Source organism: Notamacropus eugenii, chromosome 1 (genome assembly GCF_028372415.1).
Source record: "Notamacropus eugenii isolate mMacEug1 chromosome 1, mMacEug1.pri_v2, whole genome shotgun sequence".
Classification (NCBI taxonomy): domain Eukaryota; kingdom Metazoa; phylum Chordata; class Mammalia; order Diprotodontia; family Macropodidae; genus Notamacropus; species Notamacropus eugenii.
Window position 1 is genome coordinate 282,853,021 of NC_092872.1, and position 15,587 is coordinate 282,868,607.

Here is a 15,587-nt window from a genome sequence, read left to right on the forward strand (position 1 = left end):
GGCATTGTGAAGAGTTGGGCACAACTGAAAAGTTACTGGACAACAACAAAACTCCTGAGTCCAGGCCCAGGGCCATATCCAGCGGGCCACCCACCTGCCTCCAATACTCCACAGTCATCATTCTTCTCCCTACCTGCCACACCCACACTTAGTTCTGGTGAGGTAGCTGGAGTCTCTCCCACTTCTAAGTCTACAATCCTATGAAAACATTTTGGGAATTACTATTACCCTCAATTGGATGGAAACATTACAGGGAGTAACAAGTAGGTGCTGTGGACTGTGAGTTTATACCTGGAAGGGACTGAAGAGGCATCGAGTGCAACCCCTTCATTTGACTTCCAAAGTAGAATCTAAGACTTCTTGTATGCAAAGGGCCTTGGGCTCCTAGAGCTAGAACATCAGAGACCACAAAGTGTACCCTCCTCATTTTACAGATGAGTTAACCAAGGTTCAGAGAACTGAAGCAGTTTCCCTAAGGTCATATAGTAAGAGGCAGGATTTGAACCCAGGTCTTCTGACTTTAGAGCCATATTCTTTTCATGGTTTTTCCCAGTGCTTCCTAATTACTTTGTATTTGCTTTGTTAATATTTAGTATTTATCTGTGTATTTTCCTCCTTGAGGCAGATAAGGAGCATAATGGATGGAGCACTGGATCTGGAGTCAGGACTATGTGAGTTCAAATCCATACTCTTATTGACTGTGTAACCCTGAGCAAGTAATTTAAAAAAAAAAATCTCTGTCTGCCTCAGTTTCCCCAGTTATAAAATTGGGATCACAATAGCTCCTACTTGTTGTGAGGATCTCTTAGATCCAGCCTTAGATGTATGACCCTGCAGACCTATGAAATGTCTTTGAGCCTACTTTGGAACTAAAGTGATGAAGCTGGACTGAAAGGCTTCTTAGGACCGTACCTACTCTAGCTGCAGGATCCTACCTGGGTGACCTGAGAAAGCCACATCTCCTCTCCTCGTGTATAAAAGTATAATCCCTAATATCCTTTCTAGGTTTTAACCTGTGATTCAAAGGTGGATAAATTCATTGAAAAGATGAAAGAGGAAAAATTAACAGTAATTGTGCTCCCAAATCATTCCTGACTTCCTCTGAGACCTGCCATATTACATTCTTTGTTTCCAGTTCTTTGCTACCACAAAGAAGGCTTCTACAACTCTTCTAGGATGCTGGGCCTCTGTCTTGACTTCCTTGGAGTAGATGTGCACAGAATTGAATCTTCTGGGTCAAAGTATATGGAAGGTTTAGTCACTTTTTTTTCATAATTCCAAACTGAAGTTCAGAATGGGTGGGCTACTTCATAGTTTCACCAATGGTACAACCACATGCCTGTCTTCCTAGAGCCCTTCCAACATTGACTTTCTTATATTTTGTCACCTTGGCCATTCTGCATAGTGCAAGGTGAGTCCCTGGAAGTTTTCATTTGCATTTTTAGTATTAATATTGACTTTGGGCATTTTTAAATGTGGCCACTTAAAATGAAACAATTTGAAAACCTATTCATGCACTTTCACCAATTATCTATTAGACAATGAATGACTTTTGGTGCTATAAATTTGTCAATTCCTAGCCCATTTCTACTTCTGCCCTCTGGGAGCAAGCAGCACCAGGGAGACTGGGGTCAAGATGTACTGCTACCCTAAATGGTAATTAATATTGATCTGAATGGAGACCTGAAAGATGGAATTGATGAGACTTCATCTGAAGTATATATGTAATCCTTCAAAGGAAAAAGACAGTGGGAGCTCTCTTCCAATTATTATTGTACATAGGCCTTAGATGTTAACTTAGAAGCAGAGCTAGACAAACCTCTTTCTGTGCCTCTTTGGGGAGAAATTAATGGGTCTAAGGTATAGTATGTCTCTACCCATACCCCATGAGCTCTTGGGTGTGTTTCCTAGAAAACTATGCTCTAACTATATGATGAGAACTCTTCTCAAATGTGACATGTACGTGAGTAGATTTGAGAGGATGTGAGACAAGGTCATACTAGAAGACACAGAACAAAGAGGAGATGAAACTGTTTGCTGATGACATGATGGTTTACTTAGAAAATACAAGGGAATCAGCAAAAGAAACTAATCAAAAAGAAATGAATAAATTCAGTAAATCCAAAGAAGTCCACAAAAGATCATCTGCATAGTCAAAATCTTTTATCAAGTGTTTCCTATGTGCCAGGTACTATTCTGAGTGTGGTAGAGACAAAGAAAGGAAAAGACAATTCCTACCCTCAAGGAGTTCACAACCTAATAGGGAATTTTAGTTGGACCTTGAAGGAAACCAGAGAAGTCAGGAGGAAAAGATGATGTGGGAGTGAATGTTCCAGGCATGGGTGACAGCCAGAAAAAATGCCTGGAGTTGGGAAATGGAAACTCTTGTGTCCAGTATCACTGGAGGCAGAATATAGGGAGTGGAGTGAGTTGTAAGAAAATGGGCAAGGTGAGGAGCATCAGATTACGAAGAGCTTTAAAAGTATCTGATCTTGGAGTCCAAAGGGAGTTTACTGAATAGATCAACTGACATGGTCTCATCTGTTCTTTAAGATGAAGAGACTGACAGCTGAGTGGAAGATACCCTGAAAGGGAAGAGACTCAAGGGAGGGAGACTGTCCAGAAGGCTTTTGCAATGGTCTAGGCATGAAGTGAAGAGGGCCTGCACCAACGTTGCAGTAGCATCAGAGAAAAATATCTGAGATATGTTAATAAATGTAGAATTGACAGGACTATGGAATTGATTGGATAGCAGGGGTGAGGAGTCAAGGATAATATCTAGATTTTGAGCCAGAACAGTTGGGAAGATGACTGTCTTCAATAGCATTCAGGGGAGGGTTTTAGTTCAGGATGTAGGGAGAGTTAACAACTTCAGTTTGGGACATGGGAAGTACCATAACTATGAGACTTCCAGTCTGAGATAGCAGGAAATGCAAGACTAGAGGTTCGAAGAAAGGTCAGAGATGGAAGTAGATCTAAGAGTCACTGACATAGAGATGATCACTGAATCCATGGAGTTTCCCCTCAAGAATCCATCCATCCATTTTTTTTTACTGAAAGGTATTTATTAAGCTCTTCCCACAAACTGTACTATTTACCAGACATACAAATACACAAAGTACACCAGTGCCCTCAAGGGCCTTCTATTCTAACAGGGAAGATGATTTCAGCATGGTGGTGACCAGGGAGGGAAATTTGGACCTGGGCAGTCACAGGGAGGGTGAGGAGAGCCATGGGGCAGAAGTGTTTTTTCCTTTCCAGGAGCAGTGGTGTTGATTTAATTAACATTTCCAGAAAAGACAGGAAAATGGAATAGAACATGTAAGATGGCAAGAGATAAAATGCCAGAACACTGTGTATTCCCCAGATGATGGCAGAGCATGTAGAGAAGAAGACTTGGAGTTTGGAAGCCATGAGTTCAAACTCTGCTTCACATACTTATTGAATATTTGGCCCTAAGTAAATTGATGAATCTCCCTGTGCCTCAGCTTCCTCATCTATAAAATGAGAGAATTATACTTGATTATCTCTATGGTTTCTTCCAGCATCAAATCTGTGGTTCTGTAAGGTGAATGTAAGGGAAAGCCTACAGTACTTGGAAGGAAATGCAGATGAACTCAGGACGCAATGGATGGAAAGCTATTCTTTTTTCAGTTGCTTAGGCTCAAAACTGTGGAAAGACCCAATCTACCAAAGATGGTAGCCATTGGGAAGGGCCCTGCTGTTTTCTGTTTGGGTCTTCTTTTCCAGAAATGACAGCCTAGTGAAGCAGATATTCCTCACCATAGGTAAAAATATAAAAAATAAATCATATGTACTGGATCTTAGTGCTGATTTCCATTACCTTATTGGTCTTGGATTCCTACAGAGGAGAAAACCCCAACAAATTAATCAACTTGTGAACAAGCATTAGGTGCCTTCTATGTATCAGGCATACTGCTAGGCTCTGAAAGGTACAAAGACAAATGTATGCCCTGCCTTTCTCCTGAAGAAAATGAAACTGAGAGAAAGTGAGAGATAGAAAGAGAGAAAGATGGAAGGGGAGGCAGCAGGAGACAATGACTAGTCCAAACTTTTGGACCACTCAATCTACATGAGGATGGTTTTTGTAGATGAAAATTCCATCTCCAATACATTTGATCTCTTCCCAAAATGAATCATTTCTATAGTGCAAACTGAAAGATACTTCAATTTTCTCAGTCCAGACATGATTTGATTAGTGTGGAGAACTTGTGGCATAAAAAAAATGCCTCAGAGTAGCAGTGTATCTGTAACATGATCTTGGAGAGATGTCTGGGGCACTGAGAGGTTAAGGGACTTGTCCAGGGTCACACAGTCACAGGGTTTCAGATCCAGAGCAGGAATCCTGGTCACTCCACTCTACCACACTGCCTCTTGTTCCAGTGGAGGATGAACAAGGGGCATTCTATCCACCAAAGTAGCTGCAACATGAAGGACCATGGTTCCTTGCTCCACTGATACAGTGGAAAAACTGGATGCCCTCTAAGAATAATTTATAAAGATTTGAAAATTTCTGTGTCTCCAAATTCATCCACTTGTGCTCATTCTGGAGGCGAGCCTCTCTGGACTTAGCCAAGCTGGACATCAGATCGGGGACATCACTGCTCCAGCCCTCAGCCTATGGATGGAGCCTTCTTAGTTGGTGGACCACTCTTTGGCCCAGGGTCATCACCTCGTAACTCCTCCCAAGAGGATGGCCATGGGCTCATGCACCTTAAAATATGCTTTAACTAAGCTTTGCTGGGTCAACAGAATCTGAATTCCCAAGATGAGTCAAAAAAGAGAAGATAAGTTCTTACTTGTAGAGAAGACAGGGTCAGATGGCACTGGTTCCATCCCTGCTCAGGCCTCTTAGTGTACCCACAGCTCCTGGACTGGAGGCCATCCAAGCTGCCATAAAATCCATTGCTTTCCATTTCCTTTCTTTTAGAATGTTTGTTAAGATATTGACCTTTTTTGGGCATTTCAAACATGATCTTGTACAGCTGGTAATAACTTTTATGCTTTTATGTATTTTATTGAATGTTTTTAACTTTCTACTGATACCCTCAGGCATTTCAGAGGAAGGACACAATTTTATAAATTGAAACAGGAAATCAACAGATACAGGACAACAGGTTAAAAAAAATAAGGTCCAACTCTTCCTGCACATCAGCAACTCCCCCTTCCTACTCTGATCTCTAGACGTCTGCCAACGTCATCTTCCTAGGGCTCACATCTGACCAGGTCATTCCTCTGCTCAAGTACCTTCAGCAGCTCCCTATCACCCCTGGCTGCAAGACCAATTCCTCAGTTTGGCCCCTAGGGTCCTTCACAAACTACTCTTCTAGGTTCAATTCTCTTTACATCCCTTCAGGTACTCCAAACTGAACATCTAGCTCTTGGCCACTCAGTATTCTATTTCCTGGCTTGATAACATTGTAAGGGGACTTGGGATCCAGCAGCTCTTCATCCATGCTTCTTAGAATCCTAAATTACTTTCAAGACTTTTGATAAAATGCTGCTCTGTTTACATGTCGTATCCCCAATAAAATAGATGCTCCTGGAGGTCAGGGGCTGCTTTGGGATAGTTTTGTGTTCCCAGTGCTTGGCACATAGGAGGCATTTCTTAAACCATTGTTGGTTTTCCTGGTTGAAATGGACTTCTCAAGTGAATCAGACATAGTGTTTTTATTATGATATACTTTGAAATGTCAACATCAGAATGGGTTTATAATAGGGAAGGTTGACCACGTGGATTCCCCTCTTCTCCTTGGTACTCTTTTCTGTCTAGATTTTTGGGACACCACTCCCTATCTCTCCTAGCTCTCCCCCTCCCTCTCTGACTGCTCCTTCTCAGTCTTCTTCGCTGGATCCTAACCCAGATCATGCCTTCTAACTGTAGGTGTCTCCCAGGATTCTACCCTGGGCCCTCTGCTCTTCTCCTTCTGTACTATTTCACTTGGTGATCTCATCTTCTCCCATGGATTTAATTACCAACTGTATGCTGATGACTCCTATCCTCCCCTAATATCTCTGCTGATGTCCAGTAGACATCTCAAACTGGATATCCAACAGACATCTGAAACTCAACATGTCCAGAACAGAATTTGTTATCTTATATCCCCTAACCTCTCCCCCACTCATCCCACTTTCTCTATTATTGTAGAGGGCACCACCTTTCTCCCAATCCCTCCGGTTCCCAGTTCTAGGCTCCTCACTCCCTCTCATCCACCATATCCAAGCTATGACCAAGGCCTGTCAATCCCACCATTGCAGCACCTCTACAATATGGCCTTTTCTCTCCTCTGATCCTGCCCCTACCCTGGTGCAGATGCTCATCACCTCACAACTGGGCCACTGCAATAGTTTCTTGGGAGTCTGCCTTGGGAGTCTCATGTCTCTCTACTCCAATATATCCTCGATTCAGCTGTCAAAATAGTCTTCCTAAAGTGAAGGTCACTCTCCTCACTCAGTAAACTCCAGTTGTCTCTAGGATCAAATACAAAATCCTCTGGTATTCAAAGCCCTTTATGAGCTGCCTCCTCCTTCTTTTCCAGTCTTCTTACACCTTACTCCCTGACATGTACACTTAGATTCAGTAACATTGGCTTCCTGACCGTTCCAGGAACAAGGCTCTCCATCTCTCATCTCTGGGCATTGTCTCTGACTGTCTTCCAGGCCTGGAAAGCTCTCCCTCCTTCACTCTGACCACTTACCTCCCAGCTTCTTTCCTTCCCAACTAAAAGGCCTACCTTTAGCAGGAAGCCTTCCCCAGACCCTCCTCATTCTAGTACTACTCTGCTCGTCATTTTCTAATGACCTTGTATCTCTGTAGTTTGTTCATATTTGTTTGCTTGTTGTTTTTCTCGTTAGACTATGAGTTCCTTGAGAGCAAGGACTATCTTTCTTTTCCTTTTTTTGTCCTTTTTGTTGTATGCCCAGTATTTAGAACAGTGGCTGGTACACAGTAGGTGTGTAATGAATGCTTATTGACTAAGTGACTAACCAGGTGAAATAAGGAATAGCATTCTTCCACCCTGCAGAAGAAGATTGTGTAGAAACCTTCCTTTCAATTCATTGCTATAGTGTAGCAGCAGCAGGGTCACAGGACATGAAATGTAGAGCTGGAAAGGGTATCAGAAGTCATCCAATCCAACCCTGCCATTTTCTTGGTGAAGAGAGCAAGGCTCAGGATGGTTAAGTGACTTATTCAGGGTCACACCAATAATGGCAAAACCAGGAATTGGACTGAGTGGAGTGGCCACTCTGCCAAGCATGACCAGAAAGACTCTGAGCATTTGCCCTAGACTGTCTCCACTATCCAAGGACCCACTTAAGCTTGGAGGGGCTTATCTCTCCATGGAGCTACATGGGGAAAAAGGAAGAGAAAGTGAGGATTAGAGAGAGGGGGAATGGAAAAGAGAATAAGGTCCCAGTGGAGATGAAAGGTGGTGGAACATAATTAGAGGTGTTTGCCTGCCTGGGAGAGAAGGGACCAATGGCCAAGAGAATGCACCATGATGCTAAGAGAATCTGTGGCATTGGAAAAAGAGAATGTTCATCCTTGATAATCTCCATTTTTCCAGTGTAGTGTGGAAATGAAAAGCATTCATTAAGTACTTAATATATGGCAATCACTGGTCTGAGCACTGAGATTAAAATTAATTAAAAAATGAAGATGGTTCCTTCCTTCAAAGAGCTTCCACTCTTAATTAGGGAAGATAGCGCATGAATGGCTTGGTGGGCCTGGCGCAGTGACAAGACCAATGCTGGGGGGTCTTTAAGGTGTATTGTTGAGGAAGGGAGATCTTGAGTAGAAAGGGATGGGTAGGATTAGAGTAGGAGCTCACTCTGGGAATAGAGGGGCTCTGTTCTGCTCCATCGGCCATATGTTCTGCTGAGAGGAAGTGGGGGAGGGGGGCGCGGGGAATGGTGAAGAGAAACAGAGACTGCAGGGCTGGTGATAGGGAGTCAATTAAGTAAGAATGAAAGGATTTTCCTGCAGCAGAGAAGATCCAATTGCAGTTCCCTTTGTGGTGGACGCAGTCAGCCTGATTGTGTGACTTTTTGCATGCTGTTCAACAGACTGTGGATTGGAATGAAGAAGACATACAGTGGGGTCATCTAAGGCTGTGGCTTAGAAAGTGATGAGTCAAAATTGAAAAAGAAAAGAGGATCCAAGGGTCGAGGCCAGCATAAAGTTGAACTAGTTATTATAGCATCAAAGTCTCAAAGTGAGGAGAGTGAAGCCAGACCAGGGATGATGAGCCAGGAAATCAGGGAGGCACAGGGGTGATGAGAACAGAGAATAGATTTGAACATGGCTAGGCTTAGGGCAAGGAGAGAAGCTTAGAGTTAGAGGGAACCTAGGATTCTGGAAAGATAAAGGCAGAACACTTGTGGGTCATAATGATATGAAGTATATGACCATCTCTGTGTATGACTGTGGTCATGAGAAGATGAAAGCCATGGGAATTGAGAAAGGAGATGAACTGGAAAGCCAGTATGTTTGAAGGGGCACTGACATGCAAATGTATACACACATGGACACACATAGAACACCATTCCAATGTCCCAGGTATCATCGTGATTCCTTTTGAATAAGGTACACCTGTCCTGAGTCACCTTCGAGCCATCCTTCCTGTCCCACAAGTCTCAGAGACACCTAGGAGGTCAAATTCAGCTCCTTCCTTTAGAAGCCCCACTGTTTCCTGCTTATTATCCATATGTTGTACATTTGTGTCTAGACATCTGAGTCCATGAGCTTTACTGTTGGCTCTTGTCTTGTGGAGTATCGCCTTTTGTGAATTACTGACTCGCCTGGTATTTTTTTTCTGTGTTCTATCTGTTACTCTCTGGGGTATGATCCTTGAAAGATTTATAATTTTCTCCTTTCTGGATTCCCTTTCAATTCAAAGCTTTTCTGATCAGATTCTCTAGACTCCAGGCCAATGTGTTTTTTATTGGCCCTTGTTACATGCACTCCATTCCTGGCCAAGAGTCCAGATGGTTTTTTATAGTCTATGCTATGTTCCAGGATTCCAAATCAGGTTCAAAACTCCTTTGACTTTCCCTTCCTGGCATTCCAAGTATCCTTGACCATGTTCTCCTGGAATAAATTATGAATGATCTCACATTGTTTTATTATTCACTAAAGTCTCCCTGAGACATCTCAATTGAGATGGCTCTAATGTCAGTAAGGAAAACGTAGAGGCTGGAATGGTAATCTTTCTCCATCATTTGGGACATCATGGGATCCATTATTTATTAAGAAAAGTTCACATTTTATTATATGAGTTTAATAAATTGAATAAAAGTCCATCTAGCATCTACATTAATCAATTAACCCTCAGTTAAAACTGAATCAATGTTTAAAGGAAATGCCTAATATTTAGTGTTATGAATCCTTCACATACTTTTAATCCTTTAAGTTTATTCTACTCTTTCAACTTCACTTTCCCTTTGGACAGCAAAAGACGGATGAAAATATCCATCTATAAATATCAAATAAAAAGGAAATCAGTGGTTTATGAACAGTTTTAGCTTGGATTTTATTTTAATGTTGGGGATGTTTTCTTACAGTTTTGAGAAACCATGCTCAATTTTCATACAGATATCCTCAATCCTGTCTATTTGCATGCTGGATCTATATGTAATAAAATTTTGAGTTTTTTTTTTAATTAGATCATCTTAATGGCATTAAGTGTGCTTATATATTTTTTCTTCAGAAGTGTAGATTAGCATGATTTCAAGTCTTTCAGATGCTACCATGTCTTTCCATTGTTATTTAAAATCACTAGACATCTCTCCTTCAGCATCCACAACTAAAATGAAATCTGTAGTGGATTTTTTTTTTGACACAAACTAATCAAATCAATTTTCTTTTGGAATATTTATGAGAACAATTTGAGTAACTGGAGAACTCCTGTGACAAAACCCAAACTCATTGGTATGAACTAATGATGTCAAATGCAAAAAGAAACCCTTGCAGACCACACACTGACTTAGAAAACCACAAATGAACATTTTCTATACTGTATTTTATTTTTATTTATTTTTGTTAAGCATTTCCCAATTATATTTTAATCTACTTCTGGCATTTGACACCTTTGGTACTGCAGACCGTCAAGAAATACATGCACACACTGTTCACAAATTCCGTTCCATGAATTCAGTTCTGATTAGACAAAGTCAAATGCAGGCACCACAACCGATACTTCCATTTTCAAGCTGAATGTGTTTTGTGTCTATAAGTTAGATGCATGTGTTACCTTGGCAAAGTCAGATTTCTTCTCGGAGACCTCAGACTGAAGGTTTCTAAGTGAAAGCTGACTGCTCTCATTGTACGGTCTTGCCTGGAGTCCTGTGAAGAAAAACAAGTGTCATTGCTTACAATATATGCAAGGCATGCTCAGATAATATACCTGGCTTCTACAAAAGCTGTTGGCACTAACTCATGTTGTCTACCAACGGGCAGAGAAAAAGGTTTCTCTTTATTCCCAGGGTAAATCCTGTCAGTTGCTCCATTTCTCTCTTCAGTAGTCAAAATCACAGTCATGGCAGCTTATAAGGATGTTTGTAAGGTCCATTCTTACATGGGATGGGTGCATTGTCATTATTTCTAAGGGAATTCCTCCGCCTTTGGAGGCTGCACCCCAGGGTACAAGTGGTTGCCAAGGAGGTAGACAGTGATGGGCAAGATGCAGGGCATAAAAGGGCTCCTTAATGGACCCAGTCATATTCAGTCTCTTGTCTTCAATGATGATTGGAAGAAGGGGTTATTTCACTTATCTGTTGAATCCCCAGATCTTTTTACAGTGCCTGGCACAGAGTAGGCACTTAATGCTGATTGACTAGCTGATGGGTACTTGAAGATGCAACAAAGTCCTCCTAATTCCATTCAATAAATATTGGGTCCTGGGCTGATGATAGACAAAAATGAAATAGTCTCTATATTCAGTGGATTCTACTGGGGCCAACAACACATACACAGGTAAGTCCATCAGTCAGTCAACAGACATTTATTAAGTTGATGAACAACAGTTGGCAAGGGAGACTGTGTAGGAGCAGTTATAGATGTAGCAAGAGAATTGAGAGAGAGTCACCTCTCTCTCCAAGTGCAGCCTCCAAGAGAGAGAGAGCAATAGTGTCAGTTGCTTCCAAGAGTTCCAAGAGGATGAAGACTGAGAGAAACCCATCAGATTTGTCAGTTAGATCACTGGTAACTTTGGAGAGAAGAGTTACAGCTGAGAGGTGAGTTAGCAATGAGACTCCAAGGGGTGGAGATGTGCATAAGAGAGGAAGTGGGAAAATGAACATGATGGCTTTTTCTAGAGTCTGGCTGTGAAAGGGAAGGAAGGTCTAGTTGGATGTTGAGGGGATGATAGGGCTTAATGAGAGGTTTTGTTTAAGGACGGAGAAGACCTTGGTGTGTTTGTAGACATCAAGAAATGAGCCAGTAAATAGTGAGAGATTGAAAATTAGAGGGGAGAGATGATGCTAGGGGGCTATCTGCCAAAGAAGGGAGAGAATCAGTGGTATGTGAAGAAGGGTGACTTTAGTAAGGAGAAAGGCCAGAGGGAAGAGAGGAGAGAATGGGGGTGGATGGGGAATGCCAAAAGGTTTGGGGAGAAGAAGGAACTCATGACTTGGTGCAGAGGCAATGTCCTCAGCTGAGGGTGGGGAGCGGTGGTGTATGGCTTTGAGGAGAGACGTGAAGGTTTAGAGCAGATGCATGGAGAATTATCACCAAGCACTAAAAACTCGGTCATTTTATGTACTTTTAAATGCAGACCTGTGGCGTATTTCTATTGGTATCTTCAGTCTTGCATCGCTTTCATTTTCTAATATGTCCCCTTCCCCTCCCAAGAGCTGTCTCTTACAATCCGATCATCTCTTGGTCTCCTAGCTAGAGCACACAGTAGCGGGGTTGTGATCTTTGAGAAGCATCTCTCAAACTGCGTTGGGGGCCCCCTTCCTCCTCCTCGGTGCTCCCCACTTCCCTCCCCTCCATCTGCTACTGGTCAACATCCCTTTAGGTTGGAGACTGGCCTGCAAAGCCCCTCTTTCCTCTCCACATTTAAAAGACCCACCTGCATCTTTTTAAACCATGAATTTCAAATGTCTTTTCCACACAGTTGAGATTGCTTCTAAGGAAAAACCTGACCCCCATTGGGGATCCCCAAATTATTTATGTTCCTTTTCTCCTGAGTAAACAGAAACTCCCATTGCTACAGTGCTTTCCTTACAACACATCTGCAGGGAAGGGCAGGTGAGGACTATTTTTCCTGTCCCTGGATGAGAAACTGAGGTGCAGAGAGGTCAAAGGATTTGTCTAAGGTTATCAAAAAATTAGGATGGAATGGAAAAAAAAATAAAAGGAAAGGAAGACAGAATAGAAAGAAAGGAAGAAAAAATACAGGAAGGACAGAAGGAAGGAAGGAAGGAAGGAAGGAAGGAAGGAAGGAAGGAAGGAAGGAAGGAAGGAAGGAAGGAAGGAAGGAAGGAAGGAAGGAAGGAAAGAAGGAAGGAAGGGAGGGAGGGAGCAGAGAGGGAGGGAAGGAAGGAGAGAGGGAGAGGAAAAGAAGGTGAAAAAAAGGAAAGCTAGAAAGGTGGAAGGAAGAAGAAGGAGTAGGAGGAAGAGAGAGGGTGGAAGGGAGAAATAGTAGAAGGAAGGGAAAGTGAAAAGGAGAGGAGGATGGAAGAATCAACCTAGAAATAGGAGGCCACATTCTGTCTCTATCAGACAAATAGTTCCAGATTGTACTATCTGAGAAACCCTATGCAAATAGTTCCAGATTGTACTATCTGAGAAACCCTATGCTGTAGTGAGTGGAGTGCAGGACCTGGTTTCCAGAAGACTTGGGTTCAAATCCTATCTCAGACATTTATTCATCTTATGACCCTGAGCAGGCTGTTTTCTCCTTCTGAGCCTCCATTTTCTCATCTGCAAAATGGGGACAATAGTGCCGTTATCTCATAGGACCACTGGGAAGCTCCAACTTAATGCTGATTTTCCAAATCTTTGTAAACGTCAGAGCTTTATATACGCAAAGGTTGGTGATTCCTCTCTGACTGTAGCTGTTTTCCTCTTTGGGAGGAGAATATTAAAAAGAAGTCCAGGCTGCAGCTGACAGACGGACTTCAGGCCACAGAGAGGCTTTCCCTGAGAAATTCCAGGGGATTGCTAGAAACTGGCACTCATCACAGGTGTATGGATCCCTTTTCAGTGGTTTAAATGAGGTCTCTTACAAGGATAAAGTGAAAACCCAAACACCAGGAAAGCTGACCGCAGGTGCCAGCATTGGCCTGCAAGTGGATTTTCAGTTTTAAAATCAGTTAAAAATGATATCAATAGCAAATTTCTATAACCAGGACAGGGAAGCAGTAGAAATTTTCAAAGTTCAGCACTACATCTGTTAATTAATAGATTGATATTGGAACATCTCTGAGTTACTATAATAGAATGAGAGTTTGAAAAATCTTATAATTTTACTCTTTGTTTGTGGTACATAATAATATAGGGATGACATCCTCCTAAATGGAGAATTAGATAATGTAATAGAACAAGGATGTAATATGAAAGCTTTCTAATTAAATGTAATGGTAAATTTTGAGAAAACAACAGAATTAGACTTTTTCCAAATTTATCAAGCATGGAAATTCAGGCTTGGAGTATGTTTTAGTAATAAGTTCTTAAAACTGAATTAAGGATTTTATATATAAAGTTATGTTGATAATTGTAAAGAGTGAAGTTTTTTCATTTTTAGTGAAAAATGATCATTTTTTTCTGATAATTTTAAAAGACAGAAGAGTTTGTTTTGCAAATTAGGCACATGAATTTTTTAAGATTCTTAAATAAATACTGGATTTAGATAGGATGGAAACAGTAAGTGGTATATGAAAAACTGAAATTCTTTGAAGTTTTAGTTTGGGGAACCACATTTAAGAAATTGTAGTGATTGTATTGTCTTGTTACTGGCAGATTTTGGCAGAATTATCTGGGAATGAACCAGAGGAGCAGAACCCCCTTTCTACCTGTCCTGAGAATGCAGCCTTTTCCAGAATTCCCAAGACAGGCTATCTAGGAACCAGACGACTACATGAGACACCTGGGACTCCAAATGTGCTGATTAAAGGAACATTGGGAGTGGGTTACTAGGAGACAGGGAGACTTGATGTTAGTTAATATTGATGATCATTATTGTAGTGCTTTGCCCTTTTGTTTCATGGTGTTTGTGTGTATGTTGAAGTTTTCTTGGTTACCTTGGTGACATAGAAATCTCCCTTCTCAAAATTAATCCATTGGGGGTCCTCTAAGTAGTTTGATCTGTAGCCTGACTTTTGTAAATCTGATTTTGAATACATGAGAAACTTCAACAGATTTGGCTTGTAGATAAGTGATCCATGGGGGATAGGGGCTTCCAACTCCCCCATGAACCAAAAGGGGGAAATTGCGGGAATTGAGGGGATTAGGACATCAAGTGTTTAATGGTGGGAATTGAGTGAACCACATGGACTCCATCTTGTGACTCAGTTCTGGAGGCAACCCAGTTCCCTTTCTATTGAGTTATGGGTCTAGTCCAATTTCTGTACTGTGAGAAAACTTTCTTCTATTGTGGGAACTGGAAGAAAACCTTATTGTATTGTTTGAACCTAGCCCTGTGTGGCTGGGAAGTTGGACCACCCCACCTGCTGCTTAGAGACCCTTAACCAAGGACCTGGGTTATGCTATCCAGAAATCCAGTCAGATCCAAAAAATGATGCAAGTAGTTTTCTCACAATCGGACATGTCAAGCAACCCATATGTCCTATCTGAAAACTGGTCCCATACTGATCAACCAGTTACCATTTCCACATTCCTTTGGTTGCTCACAGACACTGGGGGTGGGGGAGAGATAACACTTATTCTAATTTCAGGAAATTACACCTGTTCACTCTCCCCTTCCCAACTTAGAAAGTCTTTAATCTTTCCTTCAATTAGAAATCAGATGACCTAATCTTGTATCCTGGTTAATTGCTTTCTTTTAATTAATTGATCTTGTTTGATTGTTTTTAATGCACAAAAGTCTGTCTCCCCCCTATTGCGCGTCCAGTGCGAAGGCTGAGGAAGGGGGCTCATCCCAATCTGTTGAGTGGTTGGCATGCATTTCTTAATAAAGTGATATAACCAGAAGCTCAGATCTTTCTTTTCTCAGTCATTTTCATCTTTCACCTGCCACAAGTCCACAGTCAGTTTTTTTGTTTTTATTTTGTGTTCTTAGCACTTAGCAGGGAATCTAGTTAGTTAACTAATACCTAGTTAGTATTTAATAAATGTTTAGTACTTGAAAGTGGTAGCTGATATTTCTATAGAGTGTCTAAAAAGTCCGAGTGCATTTTAAAGTTTTGATAGTCTAAGACTGCCCAAAGGCTTTGGGGACACCCTCTGTAACTCAATTCCCACATCAAACTTCACAAAACCCCAGGAGGTGGATGCTTCAAGTATTATTATCTCTGATTTACAAGAGAGGAAATATCCAGGCAGAGGTGAAATGGCACAAGGTCACACAGCTAGGATGTGTCTGAGGCTGGATTTGAACTCA

The 15,587-nt window shown here is 41.6% G+C and overlaps 1 protein-coding gene across 4 annotated transcripts in view; it reads right to left on the reverse strand.

Annotated features, from left to right (window-relative positions):
* The window catches only part of C1H10orf90 (chromosome 1 C10orf90 homolog), a 140,459-nt gene that overhangs the window by 83,041 nt on the left and 41,831 nt on the right, over positions 1 to 15,587 (reverse strand). For 3 of the 4 annotated variants that reach the window (XM_072629051.1, XM_072629052.1, XM_072629054.1), the window contains exon 2: positions 10,275 to 10,366. In XM_072629051.1, coding sequence (XP_072485152.1) covers positions 10,275 to 10,366 — 92 coding nt within the window. Of the gene's footprint in view, positions 1 to 10,274; positions 10,367 to 15,587 lie in introns of those variants that run through there. The other variant, XM_072629053.1, reaches the window with a different exon arrangement.